General features: G+C 57.6%; 1 protein-coding gene across 1 annotated transcript; it reads left to right on the plus strand.

Annotated features, from left to right (window-relative positions):
- Nucleotides 1-3,897: 3,897 nt before the first annotated feature.
- On the plus strand, nt 3,898-27,299 carry AHCYL1 (adenosylhomocysteinase like 1). Its single transcript, XM_080358303.1, has 17 exons — nt 3,898-4,568; nt 17,486-17,597; nt 17,901-18,044; nt 18,772-18,872; nt 19,604-19,706; nt 20,174-20,268; nt 20,515-20,621; nt 20,700-20,816; nt 20,962-21,025; nt 22,313-22,401; nt 22,836-22,906; nt 23,041-23,135; nt 23,217-23,315; nt 23,813-23,881; nt 24,808-24,886; nt 25,359-25,479; nt 25,587-27,299. Exons 1-17 carry the CDS (start codon nt 4,461-4,463, stop codon nt 25,591-25,593), a joined length of 1,581 nt encoding a protein of 526 aa, XP_080214429.1. The 5' UTR covers nt 3,898-4,460; the 3' UTR covers nt 25,594-27,299.
- Nucleotides 27,300-27,374: the final 75 nt, after the last annotated feature.

A 27,374-nucleotide genomic window follows, 5' to 3' on the forward strand; every position in this document is an offset into this window, starting at 1 on the left:
GGTGAGCAGGGGCTGGATGGGACCACGCGGGGCTCTGGTCCAAGGCTGTGGGGACAGCGGCGAGTCCCCACATTGTCCCCCCGACACCCACCTCAACCACGGGCAGGGAAATTCGGCTGCGGGGGGGTGGGGGGAGAGCCACGGAGAGCAGCAGGTCTGCACCCCGGTGCTGCCAGCATGTGGTTTTGCAGCTCGTTAATCCATTACCAGCACTTTCTTAATATATATAATATTTTTCCTGTGGTTTTGATGCGTTGCTCCACCCCCCCCCCCCCCCCCCACTCCCTGGCTCCAGCTCATCCTTCCCCTCCTTTTCCCAGGGCCCCAGGCGGGATGTGAAGCTGCTCGGGGGGGACGGATCCGGATGCTCCTCGCTGTGGGATGGAGGGTCGGCACACGCCGGCCCCCCCGCGGTCCTGCCATGATGCTGATCCTCCCCCCTCCCACGCCGGTGACCAGAAACTGCAAAACAAACCGTCCCGAGGATGGGGGGATGCGCCCCGAGTGGGACCCCCGGGAAGCCAAGGGCTGGACAGCGTCGGGCTGTCACCAAAGGGCTTTGCTGGGACAGTGGCTGAGGTGACACCGCAGTGACGAGCAGGATGATGGAGACGCTGGATGTGGGGCGATGGATCCCGCTGGGACACGGACCAGCTCCCCAACCCCCCCGGCTCTTCTCCCACCCCAGCACGGGGGGGTTTGGGGCAGCACCCATTGCCCCCTGCACCCCCTGCATCACCCCAGGCTTCAGCCAGAGCATCCCCAAGGCTGGGGGGTCATTCGCTGGTCCTCCCGCCCCCAACAGCCTCATCTTGCAACTTCAACCCTCACACTGTGAATATTTAAAGCCCCCCAGTCCCTGCATGGGACAAGACTTTGGGGGGTGACACCTGGCCCCGTCCTCGTCCCCGTCGTGGCTCCGCTCCCGCGCCCGAGCTGGCCTCGGCTCGCCGGCGTGCCGTTAGCGTTTTACTTTTAAGATAGCGGATGAAAGTCTTTATCCTGCAGAAATACGTCCTGGGGGGCCCGTCCCACCCCCTCGCAGGGTTTGCTGCGAGCTGGCCTCGCCTGCGACTGGATTTTAGTGTTGTATTTTGGGTGACTGCGCTTTAGAGAAGGGAAACGGGGCCGGGGGATGATGTGGGTGTAAGAGATGGAGATACCCCGCTGGGGACCGGGGGGGCTTTTCGGCTCAGCCCTCCCCGACTTGGGGAAGAGCCAGGTTTGGGATGCACAAGACCCCAAACCATGGGCTGGGGTCACATCCTTCCCCCCGTTGCCCACCCCGGTCCTGAATGTGAAGCGTGGCCTGCGCTGCTCTTGGGTTTTTGAAGTATTATTATTTTTATACGATAGAAGAAAATGTGGGCGAACCAAACTGTTTTTAAAGAAAGCATTACTATTGATTTTTGTTTTTAATAGGTGTATTTATGACTGCCAAAGGGAGGGGGGGCCGGGGGTTGGTGTAAATCAGGGGGTCCAGGGCCAAACTCATTGGTGTAAACTGATTTTTCACCACGAAGGAGACGCCGGCCCCGCTCCCGGGGGACAGAACTTGCCTTTAAGCTGTGTCAGATTTATTTTGCCTATGTTCTTTTGGTTTTTTTTATACAGTGAAATGTTGAAATATTTTATACAAAGTCATTTAAAGAAGTCTATTTAAAGAAAATAATAAAAAAACCCAGCCTGTATATTTAATATTATTAATAAATGGAGATGTGTGGCACTGTGTAAGTGTGGGAGGTGATGGGGGGAGGCAGCTGGTGATCAGCCCTGGGGTCTCTGATGGGGGGGATGGCAGGGGGGTGAGGGGACATTTGGGGGTGTGGGGATGGGCTCTGGGGGGTAGATGGGGGGGTCTCCCTTTCCTATGCCTTGTGGAGGGATGGAAGCCCCCATCCTGGCTCTGGGCTGGATCCAGGGCCAAGCTCTGTATCCCCTCCTTGTCCCCTGCAATGGGGGGGTCCCCAGGAGCCGATGGGGACTCTGCCTGTTGGGGGGAGCCAGGGGGGGCGGTCAGAGCTCCTCTTTGGGATGGGGGGGGGGGCCTGGATGCAGACGAGGACTCGAGGTCAAGCTCTCAGTGGGTCACATCACCCTGACCCACTTTCCTGTTGATGGACACAAGTTCATGGTCACCAGCACCAGGGCAGAGGGACAGATCCGGCCACCCCCGCACCACCGGGGTGGGGGGCTCTGGGCATGGGCTCCCCGTCCTGGCAGCGGGACCCCTTGAAATCCGTGTGGGGGGTCGGGGAGCAGCTGGTGAGAGCAAACACGCTGCTGGCAAAGCTTCCTGCAGCACTTCACTGGAGAGGCAGCACTCAAAGAGGCATTTCCTCCCCCCCTCCCAGCCCCCCCACATCCCCTTTGCCTTCCAGGAACGGAGGAGCCCCGAATCCACTCCCCTCACACGGCTCCAGCATCCCCGGGGGTACCCAGGGCATGAGGGGGCTTCATGCTGCCCGAGTCCCCCCAACGCGCTCAAGGGGGTGTCTTGTTGGGGGGTTCAGGGTTAACCCCCCCATCGCTCACCCAGGGGGACGGGAAGGGCAGGATGGGGCCGTTTGTGGGTGTCGGGTTTGCTGACAACCAGGATTTTTCGGGGGGGGCTGACTCAGCCCAGCTCTTCCTTCCCCCCACCGCCCCTGCTCCAGCAGCAGCCGGGGGTTTCCCAGCTCCACATCCCCTTCCCAGGGAAGTGGGACCTATATATATCCCGCTGGCTTCAGGCCACAGTCATTATGGTTGGATTTTTGGGGGGGTGGTATTTAAGGTCAGAAGCTGCTCAGAGGGGTGGGCAGATTGCCTGGGTTTGGGGGTACTGGGGGGCACTGAGCCCCTGCCCTGCAGGGAGCTCCAGGTGGAAGCCGGCTGCACAGAACAGGGTGTTAACTCTGGAGCGGAATGATGGCCAGGCAGTTTGATGCTTTGGTAGAGCCCAGAGGAACAGAGGTGTGAGTGTCCCTGGGGGGGAGATGTGGAGAGCACCAATACCTGCCCCCTCCGAATTTAAACCCTCATCCCTGATCCCCCCTGGCTGCTTCAGGCAGCCTAAACCTGTAAAAGCACATGGGAAATACAAGAAAACAGCAAAAATGTGTCTTTCCCCCCCAGGGTGGGTGTTTGTGTCTTAAGAAGCTGCCTCTGAGATCCTCTGAGCACCCTGAGGACCCCCAAGTGCCCCAAGTGTTCTGAGACCCCCCAAGTGCCACAAGACGCCCCCAAGTGCCCCAAGACCCCCCCTAAGTGCCCCAAGAGGTCTCTGTCCCCCCCGGTTTCCCCCCCGTGCCGCCGCGGGCACCCACAGAGCTGCTGACGGGGCAGAGACGCCCGGAAAGGGCCCCCGGCCGCGGTTCTGGGGCACAGCGAGGCCGGGATGGGGGTTTGGCCAAGGAGCTGCTGGAGGATTTTGGTGGCCAGAGGCCGTTTTGTGGCCAGACACAGCGATTTTGGTTAAAAACTGTTATCTGTCCTCTCCCCCGGGGGTTTTAACCCAAATGCTGATGTTTTTCCTGCTTTTATTTTTAAGGGAATGCCTCTGGGAAAGCAAAAAGGCCGAGAGAGGTTGGACCCCCTGACCCCGGTTGTGTGGGGGCTGGGGACAGGGACAGGGTCAGGGTGTCCCCAGGGGCAGTGCTGCTGCTGTCCTGCCTGTCCCCAGAGCCCCTTTGGGGACCGTACGAACCTGGGGGGGATGCTCGGGCAGGGTGGGGGAGCACCCACGGGAGGGGCCGGGAGGGAGGTGACACCTGGCAGGACAGACAGACACCACATGCATGGGGAGGACAGATGGACACCCCGCATCCCTCTCCCACGGGCTGCCTGGCTGTGTCCCGCTCCTCCCCCTTCCCTGTCATCTCACTTTCTCCTATGATTTCTTCATTTTCTTGAATTTTTACATTTTCCCCCCAATTTATTCCCCCCCAGTTTATTTATTTCCCTCCTGATTTAATACTTTTCCCTGATTTATTTTATATGTCCCCATTTTAACTTTTCCCCTGAACAAACATTTTTTTTTTTTTTCCCAAAAAAACCTTGGGGGTTTTCTTTGGTTTATCTTTCGCAATTTACCTTAATTCGTTCCGTCATTGCTTGCCCCGCCCCCAGACCACGCCCACCGACCACGCCCACCCGCGCCATCCCCGCCTCTTGCCGCCAGGGGGCGCCGCGGCGCCGCGTCCTTTCCGCCCGCCGCCGCCATCCTGCCTCACTTGCCCGGCGGGTGCGCGCTGACGTCAGTACGCGCCGACGTCACGGCAGGGCCGCCCCTGGCGCCGTGCGCGGCGGCCGCAGTCCCGCCGCAGAGCCGGCGGCACCGGAGCGTCCGCCGCGGCACCGGCCGGGCCCAGCCGAGCCGAGCCGGCTTAAACCGAGCCCGACCGGTAGCGCTCCCGCCGTGCGCCGCCCCGCCCAGTACCGCGGGCGGCCACGGCCCGCCCCGTCGCCTCCTCGTCAGGATGTCGGTGCCGGAGCCCGCCGGCGGCGAGGGGGTGAAGCAGGCCAAGGAGGTGGAGGACGCCGAGAAATATTCCTTCATGGCCACCGTCACCAAGGCCCCCAAGAAGGTACCGGTACCGGCGGGGGCCGGCCCGGTTCGGAGGGAGCAGCCCCCGGTTCGGGGGGAGGTGCCTGGAAAGCAGGGACTGGTCCAGTTTGGGGGTGACTGGGAAAGGGGGGGCTGTCCCCATTGTGGGGAGAAGAGGGAAATCGGCACCGGGCTTGGAGGGGGCTGGTTCCAAGCTTTGGGGGCACAGGTGGTTGAAAGGGGATGTCGGCCCATTTTGGGGTGGAATGGGGAGGGATTGGGTACTGGGGAGAGAGGGGTCTGTACTGGGACACGGCCCTGGGCCGGTGCTGATGGGCTGGTACCGGGTGTATGAGAGAGATGTGGCCCAATGTGGGGGACTGGGGTCAGGCCTGGTCCATTTTTTTGGGGGGGGGAAGGCAGGGAGCAGCGCAGGGACTTGGCTGTGGTATGGGGGTGTCTGGGGACAGGGTGACCCCAGGCAAGGGGACAGGCAGGTAAGGTGGGGGGAGCGGGTCAGGGGACCCCATGTTTGGAGGTGTGTGTGGAGGTGACAGTGCTCTGCGGTGGGGACAGAGGAGGGGGACCTGTTAAATGGGACGAGCCGGCAGCAGTGACCTGGAGATGCTACTGTAGGTCACTCTGAAGGGCAGCAGGAGGAAATTTGGTGCGCCGAACTCTTTTTGGGGTTGGGGTTCTGCTGGAGATGTGGGTGGGAGTGCGTTTGGGCTTGGGGAAGAGGCTGCTGGAGCAGCCCCAGCGCTGAGCTCCCGTCACCTCTTTCATCCTTGAAGACCTTCTCTCAGGACCTCCTGAGATGTCCCTGTTCCACTCCTTGCTGTTCTCATGTCACCCACTAACTCGGGTAACCAGCCTTTTGATGGGGGAGCACGTGGAGACCTGTGCTTCTGGCTTGCTGCGGACCTGCCGGGTTAGGTAACGTGCCGCTGAAGTCCCGGTCATGACAGTGAGGCCGATTTAGTGCTCCTGGCGCCGCACGGATCCGCGCAGCCGCGGCCGGAGGTCCCCGCTGTGCTGAACATTGTGTTCCCCCGGGGGCTGCAGCCGCAAAGGCAGAGCAGTCGCAGCGAATGCGAATGTTCTGCTGCGCGGGGGGAGCGTCTCTCTTGCCTCCCGTGGCTGGTGGTGGGATTAGGGATGTGTCCGACCCCCGTGGAGGGGCTGCCAGCGGGTCACTGTGTTCCAGACGTCTCTCCTTGGCCAGGCTTGTGGCTGCTGCTGGGGAGCAGGGTCTGGAGGTTCTCCCTGCACCCCGACCCTGTTTATCCGGGTTGTGGACGTAGCCTGGAGGAAGGAGCAGAGGAATGCGGAGCTGGGATCTGCGTCCTCTGGCTCAGTGCAGCTCAAACTCAGGGATTGTTTTTTACCTTTTCGTTACCGTTGTGTTTCTCAGGGGAGCTGACAGCGCGAGGCTGCGGCTGGCTGGTCTGAGAGCGGGGAGCAAACCACTAATCCTGAACTATCCTATGGGGCCAAAATATGTGTCATGAAAAGAAATGCAGCGTACGTGGAGAGAGGAATTGATCCAGCATCCTCAGAGACAAAGTTTGCTCGTGTCTCAGGGGTTGTGGGGTGTGTTATTACCTTGATTTTGCTGCTGTATGCACATGGCATGAGGAGCCACAGGCAGACTTGTGGCTACTGCAGCCTGTCCTGGCTGGGAGACGGTATTAAAGATGCCCAGAACAACATGCACATGACATTTGAGGCTGATAACGCCAGCGAGATCATGGGGAGTGTACGATGTGGCTGAGGTCAAGGAACAAAATGCTTCGGGCCACAGTTTTCCTTGCCTGGCTAGTTACTGCGAATAGCGCTCAGTAATAGCGGAGGCATTGGCAGAAGGATAAAAGGACGGGGAAGGGAGAATTGCTCTCCTGAGATAAGACGTTGAGTGCCTCCAGCTCAGCCTTCGAAGCAGGATCGCAATTAAACCATTAAAACGCTTTTCTGTTCCGACACAAGTCGAAGCGACTTTTGCGCTCGCTGCCCCGGGAGCTCTCAGCGTGGTCAGAGGCCAGCGATGATGATTGCGAGAGATGATTTCCCAGCACCGAGGTAGGGAAAAAATCGCAGCGTGCTGCCGGAGCGGCTCTCTCCTTGTGTTTTTAGGCTCCTTGAACTTTGCCGATGCAGTTTGCGGGAGGCGTTTGGCGATGGGGAGGGTGGGAACGCGGCCAAGCTTAGCGCAGGCTCCGTCTCCTCCGTGTGACCTGCTGCTGAACGGCTTTTCAGAGAGGAGCCTTAACTTGTGCTGCTGCTCGCGGAAGGTGCCAGAGTGCAGGGGAAGGGCCCTGAGCCCAGCTGGGACCCAAGGGAGCATCTCCGGTGTAGCTGGGGGCACGTCGGCCCCGTGGGTGCTGTGAAGACATCGGTGTCCTCGCCGCGGCATCGGGGGCAGCCGAGCGAGCCCCGGCTGCGCAGCCACCCCGGGGGATCGCTGACGTTTGTGTCTCCTTCTCTTGTCAGTCACTTGTTTAAGGTGAAAAAGTGAAACAGCAGGAGGTAAGAGATTAAGAGATTAAATATGATCAACTCCGGATTTAAGTAGGAGCCGGTGCAGTCAAGGTGAATGGAGTTGTAGCCTTTCTGCAGAAACGTGGTGGTTTGCCCCCAAGAGCTGGGGTTACCTGGCTCTGCTGAAGCTCCTTTTTCACTGCAGTTTCTAGGAAATCGGGCTGACAGCAAAATAACAGCAGCTTTGGTCAGAGCGAGGCGGTTCGTTGGCTATGGGAGCTTTCCATGCAGAGGTGAGCGGCGCTGAGCCTCGGGCTGTCTCCAGCGCGTGCCTTCGTGTTGCTGGGGGGGGCTGGAAGCACTGAGGTTTGTGTTTTGCCCAAATTAAGTGAATTACAGGTGTGGGGATGAAGGGGGAGCTCAAGGGCAGGTTGTGCCCTTCCAGATCTCCGTTGTGTCTGGGCATCTGCTGTGCTGCCTCCCTGGATCCCGTCGGTGCCCTTGGCCGCGGCTGCTTTTCCGAATCCATGTCGGCTGGTCGGTGAAGCTTTAAACTCCCGGCTGAGCCGCGGGTGGTACCAAGCAGGCAGGACGCGCCACTGTCCTTGGAGATGGGTGACAATGCAGGGGGGGCTTGGCAAGCGCTGTACCCGTCTGTCACTTCACCCGGTCTCCGTTGCGTCCTTGTCGCGCGGGGATCGCCCTCCGCAAGCTCCTTCACACCTGGGTGCCGGCAGACAGACAGACAGATGCTGCAGACTGATCTGCTTACTCATGCAGCAGCATGGGAGCATGAAATGGGCTTAAAACATTCAGTTTTCTCCTGGTGGGGTGAGCTACGTGGCACCTCCGTGCCCCAGGGAGCCGGTGCAGCCGTGGCCGGTGTGTTTGGTGGGCGCTGTGCCCCCGCAGGTGCCGGTGGAATCCCAGCGGGGGATGCTGATGCAGAGCAGTGCGGCTCTGCGGTGGCAGCGAGCGGAGCTCTGTGCTGCCTGGCATGGGGGTGGCTGGGGAGGTGGGGGGACAGAGCCCATAGGGAGCTGCTGTCCCCGGGGACCGGGGGGACAGAGCCCATAGGGAGCTGCTGTCCATGGGGAGGGGGCATGAAGCCCATAGGGAGCTGCTGTCCCCGGGGAGGGGGTCAGAGCCCACAGGGAGCTGCTGTCCCCGGGGAGGGGGGACAGAGCCCACAGGGAGCTGCTGTCCCCGGGGAGGGGGGACGGAGCCCACAGGGAGCTGCTGTCCCCGGGGAGGGGGGACGGAGCCCACAGGGAGCTACTGTCCCCGGGGAGGGGGGACGGAGCCCACAGGGAGCTGCTGTCCCTGGGGAGCGGGGACGGAGCCCATAGGGAGCTGCTGTCCCTGGGGAGGGGGGACGGAGCCCATAGGGAGCTGCTGTCCCTGGGGAGGGGGGACGGAGCCCATAGGGAGCTGCTGTCCCCGGGGAGGGGGGGACGGAGCCCATAGGGAGCCGCTGTCCCCGGGGAGGGCTGTGCGCCTCCGGAGCACCGTCTCCACGGCTGGTTCTCGCAGGTGCCTGCGCAGCCGCCGTCCTGCCGCGGTGCCTGACCTTGCTGCAGGCTGCTGCTCCCCGGCCTCGCATGCGGCCCCTTCCCCGATCCGTGTTTTCTGCCCCGTTTTCCTCAGTCCCGAGCCTGCCCAGCCGGGTGCTGATAAACCCCCTTCCCCTTCAGACTGCCCTTGTTTGTACTGCCTGAGCTCCGGGAGTCGCTCGTTTTTCCTATTTAATTCCATTCCTTAGACTGGCTGCTCATAAATCCTCTCTGCCTTTGTGGGCTTGTCCGGGGCACCGGCCACCATCTCCTCTGCCGGTTGTTCAGCCACACACCGGGCACTCCCCCCTCTTCGCTTGCTGGCCCAACTCCTCTCTTCTTTTGCTCTCTCTATCTTCTTCCTGCAGTTTTTCCTTCTCATAATGAGATGTCCAGGCTGGGGTGAGTTGAACAACTCGTCCTTTGCTGTTTGGAGCACCTGGGATGGGTTTGGCCTTGTTGAGGTGCGGGGAAACCTGAATAAGTGAACGTGTTGCTATGGTGAGATGGTGAAAAGCTGAGCTGATTGTACCCTGACCCATGGAGAGAGCAAATCATGAGGGTGTTTGCAACAGAGATGATTTACTGGGGGCAGGAGCAGACAGGTGCTGCTGTATTAGATGACAGAAAGGTAATTATTTCTGTAATAAATAGTTCTTGGGTCCTTCTCATCACTTGGGCTTTTGGGAGGGTCTCGTTGCTGTCCAGAAGGGAGGCCCGTCCTTGTCACTCAGCACCTCTACAAGGCCAGAAGATGCTTAATTAAGTTATTGAAGTGGAGAGCAGGAAGAACGGAGATTTTTGAGGTGAGGCTGACACAACCATCTGCAAATTGGCTTCCCAGGGTGAGTGGGTTTTGCTTCTCTCTTCTCCCCACGAGGTAGGCTGGATTTCCACCCCAACGGAGATGGAAAAGGAGTTGGATATTCATTCTCCGCAGCCTTCACAAGCACCTCTTGTGTTTTGATGGTGTGGGTGTCAGACCACCTATCCGAGCAGCGCCGGTTCTCCTCGGTGGAGCATCCTTCCCATGACAGCAGCTCTGCAGTGCGGGCAGACGGCTGGCGGCACAGCCACCATGCTTATTTAGGCCTTTCCCAAAAACATGGGCTTGTTTTCTGCTGAGGACCAGCCTACCACAATACTTTCTTTGGGACATGGACAGTTTTCACCGCACTTTCCAGCCCGTGCAAATGTTGGAGCCTGTTCTTGTGCTCCCTGCTTGAGGTTAAGGCTGTTTTGTTGTGTTTTTCTTTATTTTTCAGGAAAGCAGCTTTTCAAGGCCAGGCTGGAGTTGATCCTTTTGGATCAAGCCGCTGGTTGCACGCAGAGTGTTGCCGGTGAGGATCCCGTCCTCGCGGTTCCTCCGCGGAGCACCCGGTCCCGTGTTTGTGCAGGGGAGGTGTGGGGCTCGGCGCTGCCTCAAGATACGCTCGTGTCTTTTATCATCAGGAGTTTCCTGCGGGCGACGTTCTCCGTTTGCTGAGGGCTCGTTGCGTTTCCCGCTGAGCCCTTTGATCAGAGCTGTTATCTGGGGGACTCTGACTCACCTTCACTCGGAGGATGGTGGTGGTGGCACTTGAGGTGATCATCCCAGCGCCAAGGACCTTGTGCCAGCACTTGTGCAGTGCCTGACTCCTCTCCTTCTCCATGGGGCCTTGGGTTGGATGTGTGTGGGGCTGGGGGCTGCTGTGGAGGGTCGGGGAGCCCCTCCGAGGAGGAGCATCTTGTCACCATCTCAGTGGCGTATGCTGGAGCCTCTTGGCAAAGCCCTGGGGACTCGGCCACTCTCAGCAGCGCCTGAACCTGGTCTGCACCACAGCCTTGGGCTGAGCAGCAGCTCAGCCTGGCTGGTGAACCCTCGGCAGAGCGCGGGGCCAGGTCTGATGTCTTTATCAATGATCTCGAGGAGGGCGACAGGATGAGAGGAAATGGCCTCAAGTTGCACCAGGGGTGGTTGAGGTTGGATTTAGGAACAATTCCTTCCCCAAAGGGCTGTGGGGCATTGGAACAGGCTGCCCAGGGCAGTGCTGGAGTCACCATCCCTGGAGGACTGGACAGACGGACATGAGGTTCTCAGGACATGGGGCAGTGCTGCGGGAACAGTTGGACTTGATGATCTTGAGGGTGTTTTCCAACCAAAGCAATTCTGCGATTTTACAGGGAGTGTGTGCTCTGGGGCATCTTGGTTGCTGCTCCAAAGAGAAACTGCTGCTTGGGGTGTTATTTGAGCCTCACCCTGTGGGCTCCCTGCCCTGAGAACACGGGATCTGGGGCTATTCACGCCTTTCGGAAGCCGCCCCTGTCACATTGGGCTGCTTGAACTGTGAATTTTAATTACACTTGGAGATCAATACGGTGGCCTTGGTAACGAGCTTATTGCTGCTGCAGAATCTGTTTACTTCAGGTTGGTGACAGCCAAAGAACTTAGGTGGCCGAGGACATGATGTTCCAGCTCGTCAAACAGGCTGCATTGTAATTCGGGTGAGGCGGCCGCCGGCCTCGGAGGTGGGTTCAGCCTCCCCTTGGCTGCCGAGCTGGCGGTTGCTGGCAGGACCTGGCGAAGGAGCCGCGATTTTGGGTGGGATCGGGTTTATCTGCGAGGTGCGGGCGCAGGAACGGCTCCTGCCGGGTCAGAGGAGGTGGGCAGCCTGCAGAGGAGCGGCCTCGGGGCTTTGCCTCGCTGGAATTCATGTTTTGCTTTCCTTTCCTCCTTCCAGATAACCCGGGGTGAGGTTCAACCTGCGTCCGCTGTTTTCGGTCTCTCCTCCTTTCGCCTCCCCGCAGGGAGCCCCAAATTTCACACGTTCTTGCACCGCGGGGAGAAGTTTTACATCCAACCTGGGCATGTTTTGGAGTGTGAACATCTGGCTGATCCCTATTGACCTTGGAGCAGCCTGCTACTCCCTCCTTTAACCAGCCCCTTCTCCCAATGTTCTCTGAGCTCGCCATCACCGTGAGGACGTCACTTCTTGTCTCTCCTGCCCCAATTAAAAGAACGGGGGTTAATTGAGTTAACCCTGTTTCAGGAAGGGTTGGTTTTACTCCGGCACGAGGAGTCGGTGTCCGAGAGGGTGATGTTTGTCCATCTGGATAAGCCTGGGCTTCCTCTCCTGCCTTGTCTTTGAATGCATCAAAACCAAAGCATTTTCCAGGGCTGAAAATAGAGGATATTGGTAAATGAGAAATAGGCAGCTCTTGGTGATGCGTTTGTGGAAATACCACTGCGAGGGGCTTGGGGGGTCAGCCAGGGCTGGAAACATGCAGAGGATGTAATTCCAGGTTTCCAGTTGCACAGCTGTATTCCCTGACATAATGATGTATTATTACACAAAGTGGCAGCTCCTGCTCGACGCCGATCCCGCTGGGTATTTCCCTTAGAGCTGCGGCGCAGGGATGGAGTCGTTAAGTGTAGGTGGGTGTAACTGGATGGCGTTTGCTGTATCGGTCTCTTGAAAGACCAAAAGAGGTCTTGAAATGCTGCGATTCTTCTGCAGGTTGGTTCTGGGGGAGAAAAGGGGGCAGTTGGGGCACCCGGGGTGCTGGGCAGATCCATTCCTCCCCAAAACACCCAGGGGCTGCTTTACTGTCCCTCCGACAGCGCTTCCGAGCGCTCCCTTGGTCTCGCACAGCTGCAGTTGTAGAGGAGTTTTCTAATTAATGTAAAAATCGATGCTAATTAAAGCTGATTCCCTATCAGCTATGACACACACGCACACATTTCCATGTGTCTTTTTGAGGCCGTTAGTCCTCGGTTCATCCCACAAGCTGATGCAAGTAACTTAACCCGCAGTCCTGTCCGTGCTATGGCAGCAGGTGACACCAATTCATCCCAGTTTTCCACTTGGTGCGGGCACCGTGAATGATAAAATAGATGATAAAATAGCCTTTGCCTGTGTCCCTGGGGTCCAAGGACTTGCCGCTGCGTCCGCTCCCGCGGAGCTTTCCTGATGCTGTTGCTGGAGGCACCTTTGGCCTCAAGGTGTTTATAAGGCAGGAGTTATTCCCGGTTACTATTTAACAGCTGGGCACTCAAAATCACATTTATTTCATTTAATCCCGCCTTCTGTTTATTTTCCCTTTAACAGTGATTCCCACGATGGCTGAAATCTTGCGATGGTTTCTTAACCCTTGCAATGGGCCTGTTTCTTTTCTGCTGTTTCTTCTCTGCTGAGCTTTGGGATTTTTGTGGAAAATCCTCAGTTCTTCTCTTGTACTCACAGGAATTTTCTCATTTTCCTTGTTTTGCCCAGCCCAGCGGTGCAGGAGGGTGGTTGGTATCAGGGCTTGGCCACTTTACTTTGCCAGGACCTCCGTGCCCTTTTATTTCCTTGTCAGGAACGGTGTAAAGGTTTCCAGGCAGAGATTTGGCTGCGGCTCCTGCTCGGGGCGAGCGCCAGGCGGGTCTCTGCCTCTCCGTGGGGAAAAACCTGCCCTGTGGACCCTCTGCGAGCTGGGGGTACTGAATTCAGCGCTGATTTTTCCATCAATCCTTATGGAGACACAGACGGTTTGGGGTGGAGGGGCCTCCCCAGCTCCCCCAGTGCCCCCCCTGCCATGACAGGGACATCTGCACCAGCTCAGGGTGCTCAGAGCCCCGTCCAGCCTGGCCTGGGATGTCTCCAGGGATGGTTCATCCACCACCTCTCTGCCCAACCTGGGCCAGGCTCTCACCACCCTCAGGGCAACAATTTAATCCTCACGTCCAGCCTGAATCTCCCCCGTTTAGTTTAAAACCATCACCCCTTGTCCTGTCGCAACGAGCCTGGTTATTTTATGTTATTATTTTTAAACGCTGGTGCGTGGCTGAAGGGCCCTGAGCCCCTGCGGTGCCCCCTCCCTCCCTCACTGCCTGAGCACCATGACTCGCTTCTGCAAATAAGTGAATTAAAGCAACTTGTCCTTTTGAAATGTGTCAACTCATCTGGACCCGGATCCTCCTGAGAAACCAGTCGCAGCTCCCTGGAGGAAATGGTGTTTCTGCAGATGCCAAATCCTTGGGGTTTGGAGCCAGGGAACGTGAAGATTTCCATCGCCGGGTCTGCAAAACTCGGTGCTGGTGGTGCCTCGTGCGAGCGGGGCTGGCGGAGAGGACGAGCGCTGCTTTGGGCTGTAAAGCGTTTCTAGTCTGGCTGAATATCCAGGAATGACAAAGAAATCATGAACTTAGAAGACAGGTCACGTCAGGGCTGCATTAGCAGCGTGGGCAACCGGCAGCGCCCTCCCAGCCTCTGCCAGGGAGTTTTTGTTGGGGAGAGGAGGTGAAATAAGGGGAACTGGCTGCCCTGAATAAGCTTGGTCTCTGCCGCTGGCTTTCTGCAGTGAGAGGAAAGGGCCCTGGCTCCTTCCAGGCTTTCTCCTGGGAGGGCAGAAGTGGGTTACAGAGATATTTCTTGCTTTCAGGCGGCTGCATTGCTGGGAGAACGTGCTCGCTCCCATTCTGCTGGTCCTCCCTGGGCCATCGTGTCGTCACGGCCGCGGACGTGGGGGGAATCTCTGGAGGGTTGGGGGCTTTGCTGCTCCTGTCCCATTGTGTCACCCCGAGTGGCTGTGAGGACGCTTCCTTTGCACTGCCCTGGATGTGCCACCGCTCGCATTGTCCCTGGTGAAAAATAATAATTAAAAAGGGTTGCTAAAGCAAACCTGGGGGTTTAAGGTGCCTGGAGCTGCTCCCAGCACGTGTCCTTTCCCCTTGGTGAAGGGGGCCGGTGTGTGTCCCCTGGGGTGGCTGTGAGCTGGTGTATGCTTTCCAAACCCCCCTCCTCCTCCTGCACCCCGCTCCGTTGCTGTCCCCTGAGGCGGCATGGGATGCGATCGGGGCTGTGTAGCACAGCGAAGGAGCTCGAGCATCCTCTCTGGAGCCGTTCTGCGGATAGAAGGAGTTTTAAAATGGAAAGTGAGGTTGTGTAGCGTGAGAGGGATGTGCCTGGCTCGTCTGTGCCCGAGGTAAATCCAGCTGGATTTACAAAGTCCTCTGCAGGCCAGAGACGGGAGGGAGGAACTTCATAAGCTGGAAAAGCTGCTCTCAGCCTGACTGCTGGGGAAGAACACAGGATAAATCACCGGCTCACCCGCCCGCCGTCACGAGCCGCCGGTTCCTTCAGCTGGTGGCAGCCCAGCTCCGGGCTCTGCTTGCCCTTCCCGTGTTGTAGTAATGAAACAATGAGGCTGGATGCGCTGGAGGCACGTGGGGGTTCGGGGCTGCCCAGCCAGTGTGCCCATGTATGGGCAGGTGCCTTATAACGTAGGGAAACGCTTGGTGAAGCTGAGTTCTTAGCTTCATGGTGGTTCTGGGATGCACCGGGCAAGTGGCTGGTGTTCGCTTTGGAGGGGGCCAGGCACCATATTTGACCCTTTGTGGGGTGGTTGTGGCTGCAAAGGAGCGGCCGTTGTTGGGAAGAGTTGGATCCACGTGGGATCGGGCACGGCCGTGCTGGGTTTCGCAAGGGGAGAGAATGTACTTCTGGCTTGGCAGGTGCGACCGTGCAAGAACTTGGCAGGAGATGTCGCATCCTGGTGTTTTCCTGTAGGACATCTCCCAAAAACCCCTCTGTACCCTGCAGGTAGCTGCTCATTGCACAGCAATGAGACCCCGGCCCCATCTCCTGTAAGGAGGCAGCGATGCTGGAAAACGCCCTGGCTCTGTTTCTGCGCAGTTCTGGATTGTTTTGCCTCTTTGGTCGCGAATTGCTGGGTTGAAAAAATATTGTTCCTCGCTCTTAAACCCTTGCGCTCCACCCGCTCAGAACAGCCGCTTCAGCAGGGTTGGAATTGGGCTGGGATTGATTGCGCTCTCCACAGCCGGACGGTCCCGTCGCGGTCCCTCCTCGCCGGGGATGCTGTTCATTCAGATTCTCGTGACAAGCTGAGGGATTACGAGATCTTCCCCATTACTTTAGCGCAGCTGGAGCGCCCGGCACGTGGCAGGTAACGCGTCCCTGTCGCCGTGCCGGCCTCCTTCATCTTCCTCCCGGCTGGTTGCCGGACGCCGCGTTAATTTGCCGCGCTCGGAGCGGGGGTTCCGTGTGCGAACGTTTCATTCGATTCGGAAGCTGCCTGTAATGTTCGATGATAATTTTAGCCGGGCGCAGATTTTGCTAAGCTGCGGAGTTCAGCTGAGCTCTGGTAAAGCCACAGCAGGGATTACTGTGGGTAATTCAGCACTTGGGTTTCTTTAGTGGTGATTTTTAAATTTATTTATTTATTTTTACCCCTCGAATTCAAACCCAGCGTTTCTAGAGCTGCCGTTGCTCCTAAAATGTGGGACTGTGCTTGGAGCTGGCGCAGCCCCCACGGACGGTCACCCCAAGGGATGGTGATGGTCTCGGTCGTGGGGACAGCGTGGGGCTGGCGGGGGGCACAGCAGCCCCACCACCTCCTTCCCATCGCATCCCAAACCAGCGTTGCTCCCCAAGACCGTCCAGGCAGGGAAGTGCCCTGGCGCAGGGTCCCCGTGTCCCACCCGCGCCCTGGGCTGGAGCAGCAAAGCCTGGCTTATATGTTTGTTTTCTTTTCCTCCTGGATTTGCCTCTTCCCTGGAAACCTTTCCCTGAGATGGAGAAAATTCCTCCGCTAACACGTCGAGCTGTTTTAATGCCAGGAGCGTGTTCACACCCTCTGCTTTGATGAGTTGGGTGGCCCAAAAGTGACCCCAGGATTTGAGCAGCTGCCCTGGTCCTGCTGGCCACACCGGTGCTGGTACCAGCCAGGATGCTGGTGGCCCCAGACTATGCACATTCCTCTTTCCTGGGATGGCTCATCTCAACTAAATAGTTGCATTCTTCTCCCCTTGAAGACTATTTCCCTCATCAAAGCTTTTGGGAGCTTTGGGGCTCGTGGTGGTGTGGAAAACCCTCCCCGAGGCCGCCACAGCCCGTCCCCTTCCATCAACTCCATTTCTTCAGGGTGCTTCTGGGGATCTCCTGGGTCTGTGGGGATGCTTTGGTAATCCCACTCCCTGCCTTGAGTCTCATCCTCATTAAGTGGCAAAATTAAATCCCGCAGCGACGCAATCAGAGAGAAGAGGCTCCTGATCAGAGGGAAGAGGCTCCTCGTCGGGGTCATCGTGCCGGGGAGGGGGTGTCCACCTGCATTTGTGGCCGCTTTTCCTAATTCCCTTTCATCTCCGTTGTCTTTCTCTTGCAGAAGCAGCAATAAAAGCTTTTTGCTGGGGCTGAGTGCAGAGCTGAGCAGTTTGGGGCTGTTTTTCCCCTCGTTTCGGCCCAATGCTCGAATGTGATGAGCTGGCGGTGGGTGCCAGAGCCTTGAGTTGCCTCTCGCTGAGAGAAGAAGGAGGGGCGGCTGTTTTAGGGCTTCTCTTACAATGGAAACATCTGTAACGCCGAGGAGACTGAAAGCCAATGCAATGTCAACTACTTTTGTTGAAACGTTCTCTCTCGCTGGGTTTTTTCCCCTTGCTTTTGGTGTCGGTTTTGGAAGGCTGTGCTGTGTTTTTAACCTGCGGGATGCTCCGCTCCTGGGGAAGAGCCTGGAAGCACCAGAATTTCTGCCGGGACCACCCCGGCTCTCTCGCTGCTGCGTTTCTTGGGCAGAAATCGGTTGGGACAGGGTCTGTTGGAGCTTGTCGAGAGGGCTGCACAGTATTTATGTTGTACAAGCCGTCTGACTTTCCTGGAGGCGCCTCAGGGAGCCAGAGGTGCGTTAAGGAGGATGTTTTGAGCCTTGCTGGGTGCTTTTTGTATCTTCAGGTGTTAAGTGTCCAATCTGCTTTAAGCTGGTGACCGAGATGGTCGGGAAGAGGAGGGGGTTTAATTTTTGTCGCCACAAATCTGTTCCTTGGTGCGTTTGCCGGTTCCCATTTCTGTGACTGCAGCAGCCGCGGTTGACCGAAGGGACCCACGGGCCCGAATAACCTGGAAAGATGGCGTTGACCCGCTCATTTAGCATTTCTCTTTGTGTTTCTCAGCAAATCCAGTTTGCAGATGACATGCAGGAGTTCACCAAGTTCCCGACCAAGACGGGGCGCCGGTCCCTGTCCCGCTCCATCTCGCAGTCTTCCACCGACAGCTACAGCTCCGGTAGGTGCCGGGATCCCTCTCCGTGCGCGGTTCTATCCCAAACCCAGCGTTGGTGCCACGGCATGTCGGGATGCTCCGCACTGCTGTGTTGCACAAGGCCACGGAGGGGATAATTCTAGGAGTTCCTGAAGCTCAGGTGTTGATTATCAGTTGATAACCCTGGGGTGTTTTAGAGAATAAGAGTGCAAAATTCGTTCTGGCTTTTCCTGTGGTTTGAAGCATGAGTGTGTGTGGAAGCTGAAGGGCGGGAGGTCCCCACTCTGGGGGTGACGTTTGTGATGTTTGTTGCTCTCCCGGCTGTAGCTGCGTCCTACACAGACAGCTCGGACGACGAGGTGTCCCCTCGTGAGAAGCAGCAAACCAACTCCAAAGGCAGCAGCAATTTCTGTGTGAAGAACATCAAGCAGGCGGAATTCGGGCGCCGGGAGATCGAGATCGCTGAGCAAGGTAAAAGCAGAGCGAGGGGCTTGCGCCATGTTCTCCGGAGACCCGGAGCTGGGGCTGGCGATTCCCATGGCCTGGGACACCCCATCTCTGCCCCCCGAATCGGCAGATGACACGGGGAGTCACTGGATGTGACAGCAAATGGTAATGACACGTGGCATCTATCTACCAGCAGCAGAGCTCTTGCAGGGTTCATGTTCTGGTGGCTTCGGATGAGAAACCTCAATGGGCAAAATTATCTCGCGATGCCTTTGGGGACATGAAAGCTGTCGGTCCCAACCTCTTCCCTGGGGGCTCGTGGGCAGCGAGTTGCTGTTTCCAGCGGGGCGATTGGGTAACTTTGCTTTCGGGCTCCTTTTACACACACGCTGCCAAAGCCTCGGAAGGGGAAGATAATCCAGGGACGTTCCAAGCAACTCTGGAGATGCGGCAGCGCCGTTCGCATCTTCTTTAGGTGCTGCTTCTCAGCGCTGTTCTGCGGGGCTGCTGACTGTCCCCGTCGTGTCCCGGACCTCTCTGGTCTTGTGATGTGTCTTTGTCAAGTGACAAATGACACTGATGTTCTGATCACACTTTGGGCAGCCCTACCAGGCCAGAGATGAGTTTTCTCCCCAACTCTTGCAGCAAAAGCTGTGGGCTGGATATAGGCTGTGAGAGCCCAGGTCTGGCACACAGGGGCCTTTGGACTGAGCCATTGGTAAAACCTTTCTCTCTGTCCCTTTTTTTGCAGACATGTCTGCTCTGATTTCCCTCAGGAAACGAGCTCAAGGGGAGAAACCTTTGGCTGGAGCTAAAATCGTGGGTTGTACCCACATCACAGCACAGACCGCGGTGAGTAGCTGCGTTTTTGGGGTGTCTGGGCTGGACAGACCCGTTTTACCCCAGGGAAAGGAAATTGCTTAAGTTTCCCAGCCTTGGGCAATTGGAGGAGTCACCTTCACTGTTGTGAAAGCATCTTGGAAAGGTTCTGCTGCCCCAGGGAAAACGAGAAGGTGTAGATGTTAAACTGGATTTTAGTGCGGGCAGTGTAAGTGACCACACCGCTACCTTTATACAGAAAATATAGTTTTGAGAGAAATATTGTAGAAACAGGTTCTTTGTATACTTCTGTATACTTGAATTGTAATGAAAAGCCATACAGAATCATGTTAGAATTATTAGTGTAAAGTTTTAAATTATAAACCCTCTGTAAAATTCAGTTTTGGTCCAGCAAGTTCCCGTAGGAACCACAATGCCATTCAGACATCCTGTTATTGAATGACACAGCCAGTCAGGTAGGTGGCTTCCTAAAAGCTGCCGATTTACGCGGCATGATGGCCGTGGACTAAGATGACATTTCTCTTAAGTATCAAAACTTGCACATGTAACAGGCAATCCTGTGGTTGAACGGCTGCCTATGCGTTTAATCCCAGCGTAATGTTTTTACAGATGCAAAGAGCCACCTCATGTTCCCCTTCCTAGTTTTCCTACAGTTTTGGGTACAGATGTTCTGGTTTGCTGGTGGGTTCCGCGGCGCTGGGGGCTCCGCGCTGTGCCCGTCACCGCTGCCCCGGGTCTCGCAGGTGCTGATCGAGACGCTGTGTGCGCTGGGGGCGCAGTGCCGCTGGTCCGCCTGCAACATCTACTCCACCCAGAACGAAGTGGCGGCCGCCCTGGCCGAAGCCGGTGAGTGTAGAATTGTAGAATCACAGAATCGTTTGGGTTGAAAAGCCCCTCAAGATCATGGAGTCCAGCCATAACCCGACCCTGGCACTGCCCCATGTCCTGAGAACATCATGTCTGTCTGTCCAACCCTCCGGGGATGAACCCAGCACTGCTCTGGGCAGCCTGTTCCAATGCCTCACAGCCTTTTGGGGAAGAAATTGTTCCTAAATCCAACCTCACTCTCCCCTGGTCTGGCTGAGCCTGGGGCCGCAGGGCCTTCCAGCCCCTCCTCCCAGACGGTTGGTTTGAGGGTTGGTTTGGACCAAATACCTTTTGGGGAGGGATAAAGAGGTCTGATGCTGTTGTGGGCTGCGGTTTGATCTCCGCACGGCCCCTCGTTCCTCCTGTCTGTGGTTTTCCGGAGTTGGCCAAGCAGGAGGGAGCTCTGCCAACCTCAGCACATGCCAAGGATGCTTCTCTTCCTGTAGGTGTTGCCGTGTTTGCCTGGAAGGGGGAGTCGGAGGATGACTTCTGGTGGTGCATTGACCGCTGTGTTAACATCGACGGCTGGCAGGCCAACATGGTAACGAGCCTTCCTCCAGCCCTTCCTCCTCCTCGGTGCAGTGCTCAGGCTGCTCCTGGCCCTTCCCTTCCGGGGGCCGCTGGTGTTGCCAAGGGCTCCAGGAGCCTTTACCCCCATTCCTCTGCCTGACTATTCCCCGCTCGGTGCCTGCAGACGCTTTTCATCTCTTTTTTCCCATTCCTGTCCCCAGCGAGTGCTTTTCGCAGCGGCAGCCTGACTGCCCCATGCTCTTCTTTGCCTCTCTAGATCCTGGATGACGGTGGGGACCTGACCCACTGGGTTTATAAGAAATACCCCAACATATTCAAGAAGATCCGAGGGATTGTGGAGGAGAGCGTGACCGGCGTGCACAGGCAGGTTTGGGAAAACGATCTGGAGATCTCTGATGGGGTTGCTGTTCTCTGTTCTAACCCAGCCCTGTCCCCTTCCAGGCTGTACCAGCTCTCCAAGGCTGGGAAGCTGTGTGTCCCAGCCATGAATGTGAACGACTCTGTCACCAAACAGAAATTCGATAACCTGTATTGCTGCCGGGAATCCATCCTGGACGGGTGAGTCCCCTCCTGCCTGTCCCCGCTGTCACTCTCACGCCGGTGGCTTTGGCCCCGGCTGTTTGCGGCGTTGTGCTCGCAGGACCTGTGCCGTCAGCGGTGTGCGCTGGACTAATCCCAACACAGGTCTCTCTCTGTCCCCCAGCCTGAAGAGGACCACAGATGTGATGTTTGGAGGGAAGCAAGTGGTGGTTTGTGGTTATGGGGAGGTGAGTCTCACTTCTTCCCCGCGCAAAGACCTTGATGTAGGAGTAGATGAAACCCGGTGAGCGATCACCAGGGAATTTTTGCTGCTGAGAGGCTGGAGAACAAGCACCAGATTCCCCAGTTTGCCTGCAGATTAGCTGGGCTGCAAACAGTTGCTGGGAACGCTGGCCTGAATTCTAACTACCCATGGGTGCTCCCATCTGCTGTCCCTGGAGCGAGTTCAGCAGCCAGCCCGGCTGTCACCGAGCCTGTGACAGAGGAGGCGGAGGGACAGGCTGCATCTCGCTGGTGGATCATGTTCTGGCAGAGGGGAATCGCATCGCGAACTTGTAACTGATTCTGCCCTGGGAGAGCGCGGCGCTGGGAAGTGACACCTTCCCTCCATCTGTGCGCTGGCCGCGTGGGTGTTGATCTTCCCGCGCGGCGAAGGGCCTGGCAGGAGCTGCAAACGCTCTTCCCGGCAGGAACACGCTTGCGAATGTGTTGAAGGCAGCGGCAGAGCCCAGCTCCGCACTCACCCCAGCGCTCCGGGCTGGCGTCTGCGTCTCCAGTTGGAGGTTCCTGGGTCTGTCCCAAGTTTTCCTGCGCTTGTTCAAAACCTGGGAGTCCTTCCACTCGCGCTGGTTTCCCCTTTGGATTGGGTGGCAGTCCCGCTTTGCCCTGCTTGGCTGTTGTTGGTAGACCTGAGCCCAGAGCTGGGTGATAAGTGAGGGTGTCTCTGGAAATGTTTCTTGCCCGGCAGCATCTTGCTGGTCAGAAAACGGGGCTGAGCGTGGGAGGGTGCAGATGGGGCAGGTGTTAGTGTGGGGGAGTGGCGTGGAGAGCCAGACTTGAGTTTAATTGTGTGGTGAGGAGGGGGATGTGGTCAGAGATGCTGCTACAGGAGCTCGGGGGGAGTAGGATGGAGGATTCATCCCTGATCCGTGCAGGACAGCTCTGAATGCCAAAGAAACCCTTTGGTTTAAAAAGCAAGTGGGGGAAGCTCGTGCTCATCCAGATTGGCTTTAATCTCGGGGAGGAGAGCTCAGAAGGGCTCCTGCGATGCTGTGATGGTTTTGGGAAGCTCCTGCCAGCTGGTGGCCGTGCTGGGGGGGTGCTAGTTTTGGGGGGACCTGGGCTTGTGGCAGAAGTGCCACTCGCCTGGTACGTTGCTGAGCTGCTCCTGGCATTGGGTAGATGGCCAGGACCAGCGTCTCCCAGCCTGGGACATGCTCGTGCTGTTTTGGGGAGGGATCATAGCGCTCGGCTTGTCCTGTGCTCAGCGTCACGCTGGCGCTTTGCCTCGGCAGGTCGGCAAGGGCTGCTGCGCCGCTCTGAAAGCCCTGGGAGCCATCGTCTACGTCACCGAGATCGACCCCATCTGCGCTCTGCAAGCTTGGTAAGACGTTATGTGCTGCTTGTGGGTGTCTCTTAACCCGCTCTCCAGCCTCCTTAAAACCCTGCCAGAGGCTGAAATAGAGCCAGGGGATCTGGGGCTCATCTTGGGGATCATATATCGTGCTGGGCTGTGGTGGGGAAGAACTGGGGCAGCTCGTGGGGTACGAGGCGCTGGGTACCTGCACCAGCTGGCTGGGGGAGGATGCTCGAGGGTTTATTCAGGGCTATCTGGATGTTCCACACATTTCCTGGCTCCTCCAACATTTGTGAGAGCAGGTTTGACACCGCATGCTTTGCACAGCTCTTCCTCTTGCATCTGGCATCCCTGGGGGTGTGGGGGGGTTGTCTGACTGTGTGTGGGTGATTCTGGCCTGTGGCAGAGAAGGAAACAGGTTTCTCCTCCTCATCGTGGTCCCTCTCCCCTTTTTTCGCCAGCATGGACGGATTTCGGGTGGTGAAGCTGAGTGAAGTCATCCGTCAGGTGGACGTCGTCATCACCTGCACAGGTAGGGATGGAGAAGGTCGTGGAGGAGCCTTGTGGCGGGATGAGAAGGAGCAGCTGTGCCCAAGCGGGTGTCTCGAGGGCTCTGGGGAGCTGGGGATGGTCACTGCGCTGCCTTCATCTCTGCCCTCTCTGCAGGGAACAAGAATGTGGTGACCAGAGAACACCTGGATCGGATGAAGAACAGCTGCATCGTCTGCAACATGGGCCACTCCAACACCGAGATCGATGTGGTGAGTCCTGCGGCCTCGACTGCTGCGCCTACCCCACCGTCCTCCCGCCGTCACTCCATCCTCTTCCTCCTGCTCTTGCAGACCAGCCTCCGGACCCCGGAGCTGACCTGGGAGCGGGTCCGTTCCCAAGTGGACCACGTCATCTGGCCGGATGGGAAGCGGGTGGTGCTGCTGGCCGAGGTGCGCAGGGAGCGGTGCCGCCGCGGCGCTTCGGGAAGCCACTGCAGGCCAGAGTTTGTAACAGAGATTTACCCAGGTGGAAAGGCACTGGGAGGAGGTTCAGAGCTTAGGAAAAGGGTTCCTTGGTTTATTTTTTTTTAATTTTCCTTCTCTTGAGGCGGGGGAGGCGTCACGTACCTCACGCAGCCACAGAGGTGCCATCTGGCTGTGTGTTATCAAGCCAGGAGATGGCATTTGTCTGACAGGGAGAGCTGGGTGTCCCCTCATCCCACGCCAGCTCTCCTGGCTCTTTCTGGGGACCACAGAATCTCCCGGCCTTAAATAGTGGGGAAACTGAGGCATAATTTGAACCCTCTGGTCACACAGGTGGCCCTTGAGTCACGGCGCTGGGGTTGTCCCTGTCCCAGGGAGGGGGTAGAGGTGTCTCTCGTCTCCAGATGTGATTCGCTTTGGTGTCGGGGGCAAACTCTCAGCAAACTCCTCCTGCTGTCTCCTAGGGCCGCCTGCTCAACCTGAGCTGCTCCACGGTTCCCACCTTCGTTCTGTCCATCACAGCCACCACGCAGGTCCGTATGCTGTGGGGTGCGCACGGGTTGGAAGAAGCTGGGGACACTCGGTCAGTTGGGTGCTCGGAGTGGCACCAGTGACACCGTAGCCATCAGCTCTTGGCTGGGGTGGACTTGATGGCGGTGTGAACTTAGCTGGGAGAGAGTTTAAAATGAGCCGGGCTTTGTGGCAGAGCTCCTGTAAGCCACTGGGGAGCTCCCGTAGTGCAGGTTTAGGCTTTGCTTTGTCTTTGGACTCTTGATTTCTACATCATTAAAAAGAACAAACCCTGGGGTGAGTTTTGGGTACCTGGAGGTTAAAATGCTCCCCAGTGCCGGCTCAGCCGGGGGGACACGGCTCAGGTCCTGCACTGTGTGTTGTGACTCTGCCTTTTCCAAAGCAAATGATGATTAAATGTGGCTCAGCTCCTCGCTCTGCAGTCAGTGCTGGCTGTGCTGATTTGGGTCTGCAAGCAATGGGAGAAACGCGCTGGGCTGGAAACACAGGGGGATGGATGGCTGGGGAATTCCTTATCCCCACACCGTGTTTTGGACCTGGGTCTGTGCTGCGTGAACAGGCACTCGGGGGGACGCAGCTTCATTTCTGCTGTGGTTTTAGGAGCGATTCTGCCAGCTTAAAACGAGCAATCTCTTCATTTCTGTGTGAGACGGCAGCTGGGTGGTTTAAGGGAATTAGAGCTGCTCCCCTCTCCTCCATCCTCACGCTCTGGTTTTCACTGTGTGGTTAAGCCCACATGCTGCAGATGGGCTGGGTCGCAGCTCATCCCCATCGCTCTGGTCCAGAGAGCGACATACCCGGGGGTGGAAGCCTTTCCTCCCAGGCATTTTGGAAGAGGTTGCCCCCTCCCTCAGGCTCCTAAACTGTTTGCTGCCGGAGCTCTGTGGCCGTCCCTGACTGTCCCCAGTGTCCCCTGTGCTCTCTGCAGGCGCTGGCTCTGATCGAGCTCTACAACGCTCCCGAGGGCCGGTACAAGCAGGACGTGTACCTGCTGCCCAAGAAGATGGGTGAGTGACGGGAACCCAGAGCCACTTGGCCCCCACGCTGCTGGCGGGGGGCACAGCGGTTTGGGACGCAAGGAGAACCCCAAATCTGGGCTGGACAAAACTGGCAGGGAGAGGAGGAGTTCAGGGAAGCCGGCAGAGGCGACAGCTTTTAAAATAGGTGCAGATTTATTTTCTTGCAGCGTGGCTGGTGTCTCTTATCCTGCATTTTACCTGCTCCGGGGGGGTTTAGTGCAGCCCTTTGCACACCCAGCTCCGCTCAGCACCCGGGTTGGGCTCAGCTCTGCTTTAGGCTTGACCTGGGAGTGAATCCGTGGGGCTGGGGGATAAGGACAGCCTGTTCAGACCCAGCGCGGTGCCCTGGCACTTTTTGTGCCATCCAGTCCTAGGATAGAATCATTCTGGTTGGAAAAGACCCTCAAGATCATCGAGTGCAACCGTTATAGCCCCCAGATCCCCTCTTTGCCCCCCCCAGACGAGTACGTCGCCAGCCTGCACCTGCCCTCGTTCGACGCCCACCTGACGGAGCTGACGGACGATCAGGCCAAGTACCTGGGACTCAACAAAAACGGGCCTTTCAAACCCAATTACTACAGGTGGGTGCCGGGGGGGCCGGGAGTGCCATGTCCCACCCATTGGGTACCCTGGGGACACCGCGTGCTGTGTCCCCAAGCGCCTCACTGTCCCCTCCCTTCTCTCCTAGATACTGACGGACCGTACCCATGAAGGACCAGACCACACAAGGCAACATTAGAGAGATTATTTTTAAAGATCATGTTTATTTTCGTTTACCTTTTTATTTTCAAACCAGCAAAGGAACCTGTTTTTAGATTTATCCATGTGATTTTAAGGTCACTTTTTCCTTTCTCCCCTCTCAATTTTACCCTTTTACATGATCATGTCTCTATCTTGGCAGACAACCTGGGGTTCGCTTCTCGCTTTCATGTGGCTGAAGCCCCTGGCTCCTCTCATGCCAAGGGCACTTCATTCCTGCAGCGATTTTGTATCATGTCCCACCTTCCCAGCCCACGTTGGTCTCGGCCGGGATCCCCGCAGACCCGGAGATGCTCTTTTACCTTTTTTTAATATTCTTTTCTTTGTGTGGATTATCTGCAACTTCTAAATTGCCTTAAAGAGCCCAGTTTTAGCTGCTAGATCACCGCTCCCAGCATTGGGAGCAGAGTGGCACCTGCTGGCCACCTCGCGAATCGGTGACTGTCCCCAAGCCCAGCCGGTGGCCCCTGCGCTGAGGTGGCCCAGGTTTGGTGGCCGCTGGGCCAGGTTTGGTGGCCCAGCCAGGTCCGGCGGGGAAGTTCACCGTTTCAGGTGCTAATCTGAATTCGGACGGGGGTCGCTTACCCAGCATTATCCTCATCTCTCCTAGTTTGTTTTTGGTTTTTTATTTTTAGCCAAACTGCACCTTAATTGAGTTAAAACCAATTTGTTTGATTGTTTTTCCTCTTTTCCGAGACGTTTGTTTCCTTCAGGAGATGTTTTGAAGGAGGGAAAGCGTTGGGGATGCGGCTGCCGAGCCTGGGTGCTCGCTGCGTCCCAGCCGCCCCGTTTCCCATTGGGGTGGATTTAAGGGTGTCTGGGGTTTATTTTTGGGGGGTGTTTCATTGTTTTCCTTTATGAGATGGATGCAGAGATGAGCCTTCCCCGTACCCCTCTGCGCCACAGCCCCTGCGCAAAGCCCTCGGCTCCCCATCGCTCCCCCTTCCCCGCGTTTCCGCCTCTCTCATCGCCTCCTTCATCCCCTTCCTCATCCTCACCCGTGACGTGTTTCTCTTTCCCATCTCTCACAGCTTGTCCCCGGGGTGGGGGAAGCTCTGTGCAACCCAACGAGGTTTCTCTTGGCTTATTTTATCTTCCCCAAATTACCTTTTTCTTCCCCCAGCGCGGAGCGGCTCCCCGTTGGCGGATAACGGCGCTGCTGCAGTACCTGTGACCGGGGGCTGCTCCTTCGCCCCCCGTCCCGTGGGTCCTGTTCTTGTGCCGCCCGCTGGGTCCCTCCCGGGCAGGTTTGGGGGTGCCGCTGCCCCCGGGGGGTGCAAAGCTCCTTCGCAGGGACAGGATGATGTGACGAGGGACGCTCGTGGTTTTGATCACCCTGTTCTCTGCTCCTTCTCCTTTGACTTCTCGCTCTTTCTTGCCCTGCCCGGTCCCCTCCTGGACCGGTGCTGGGTTGCTCTCCCTCCCCACAGATTTTGGGGGTCACCTGCCTCCCCAGGACCCCCAAAAACACACGTGCCGGGTTCCGCGAGCCAGGATGGGCATCCGTGGGGAGGGAGCGAGACCGTGTCCCCCGTTCTCCAGGGGGGACCCCTGTGCTTTGCGGGGGTCACGGTCCCCCCGTTTCCCCACTGGGGGCCACAGTTCCCCCTTTCCCGTCCCCCTTAAGGGCTCCATCTCTGTACAAGCCATGTCGGGGCGGGGGGAGCCCGGGGGGGTGGTGGTGGCAGCGTGGGGCCGGGAGGGAGAGGTTTATTTT

The sequence above is a fragment of the Nesoenas mayeri genome (genome assembly GCF_963082525.1).
Source record: "Nesoenas mayeri genome assembly, chromosome: 23".
In the NCBI taxonomy this organism is placed as follows: Eukaryota; Metazoa; Chordata; class Aves; order Columbiformes; family Columbidae; genus Nesoenas; species Nesoenas mayeri.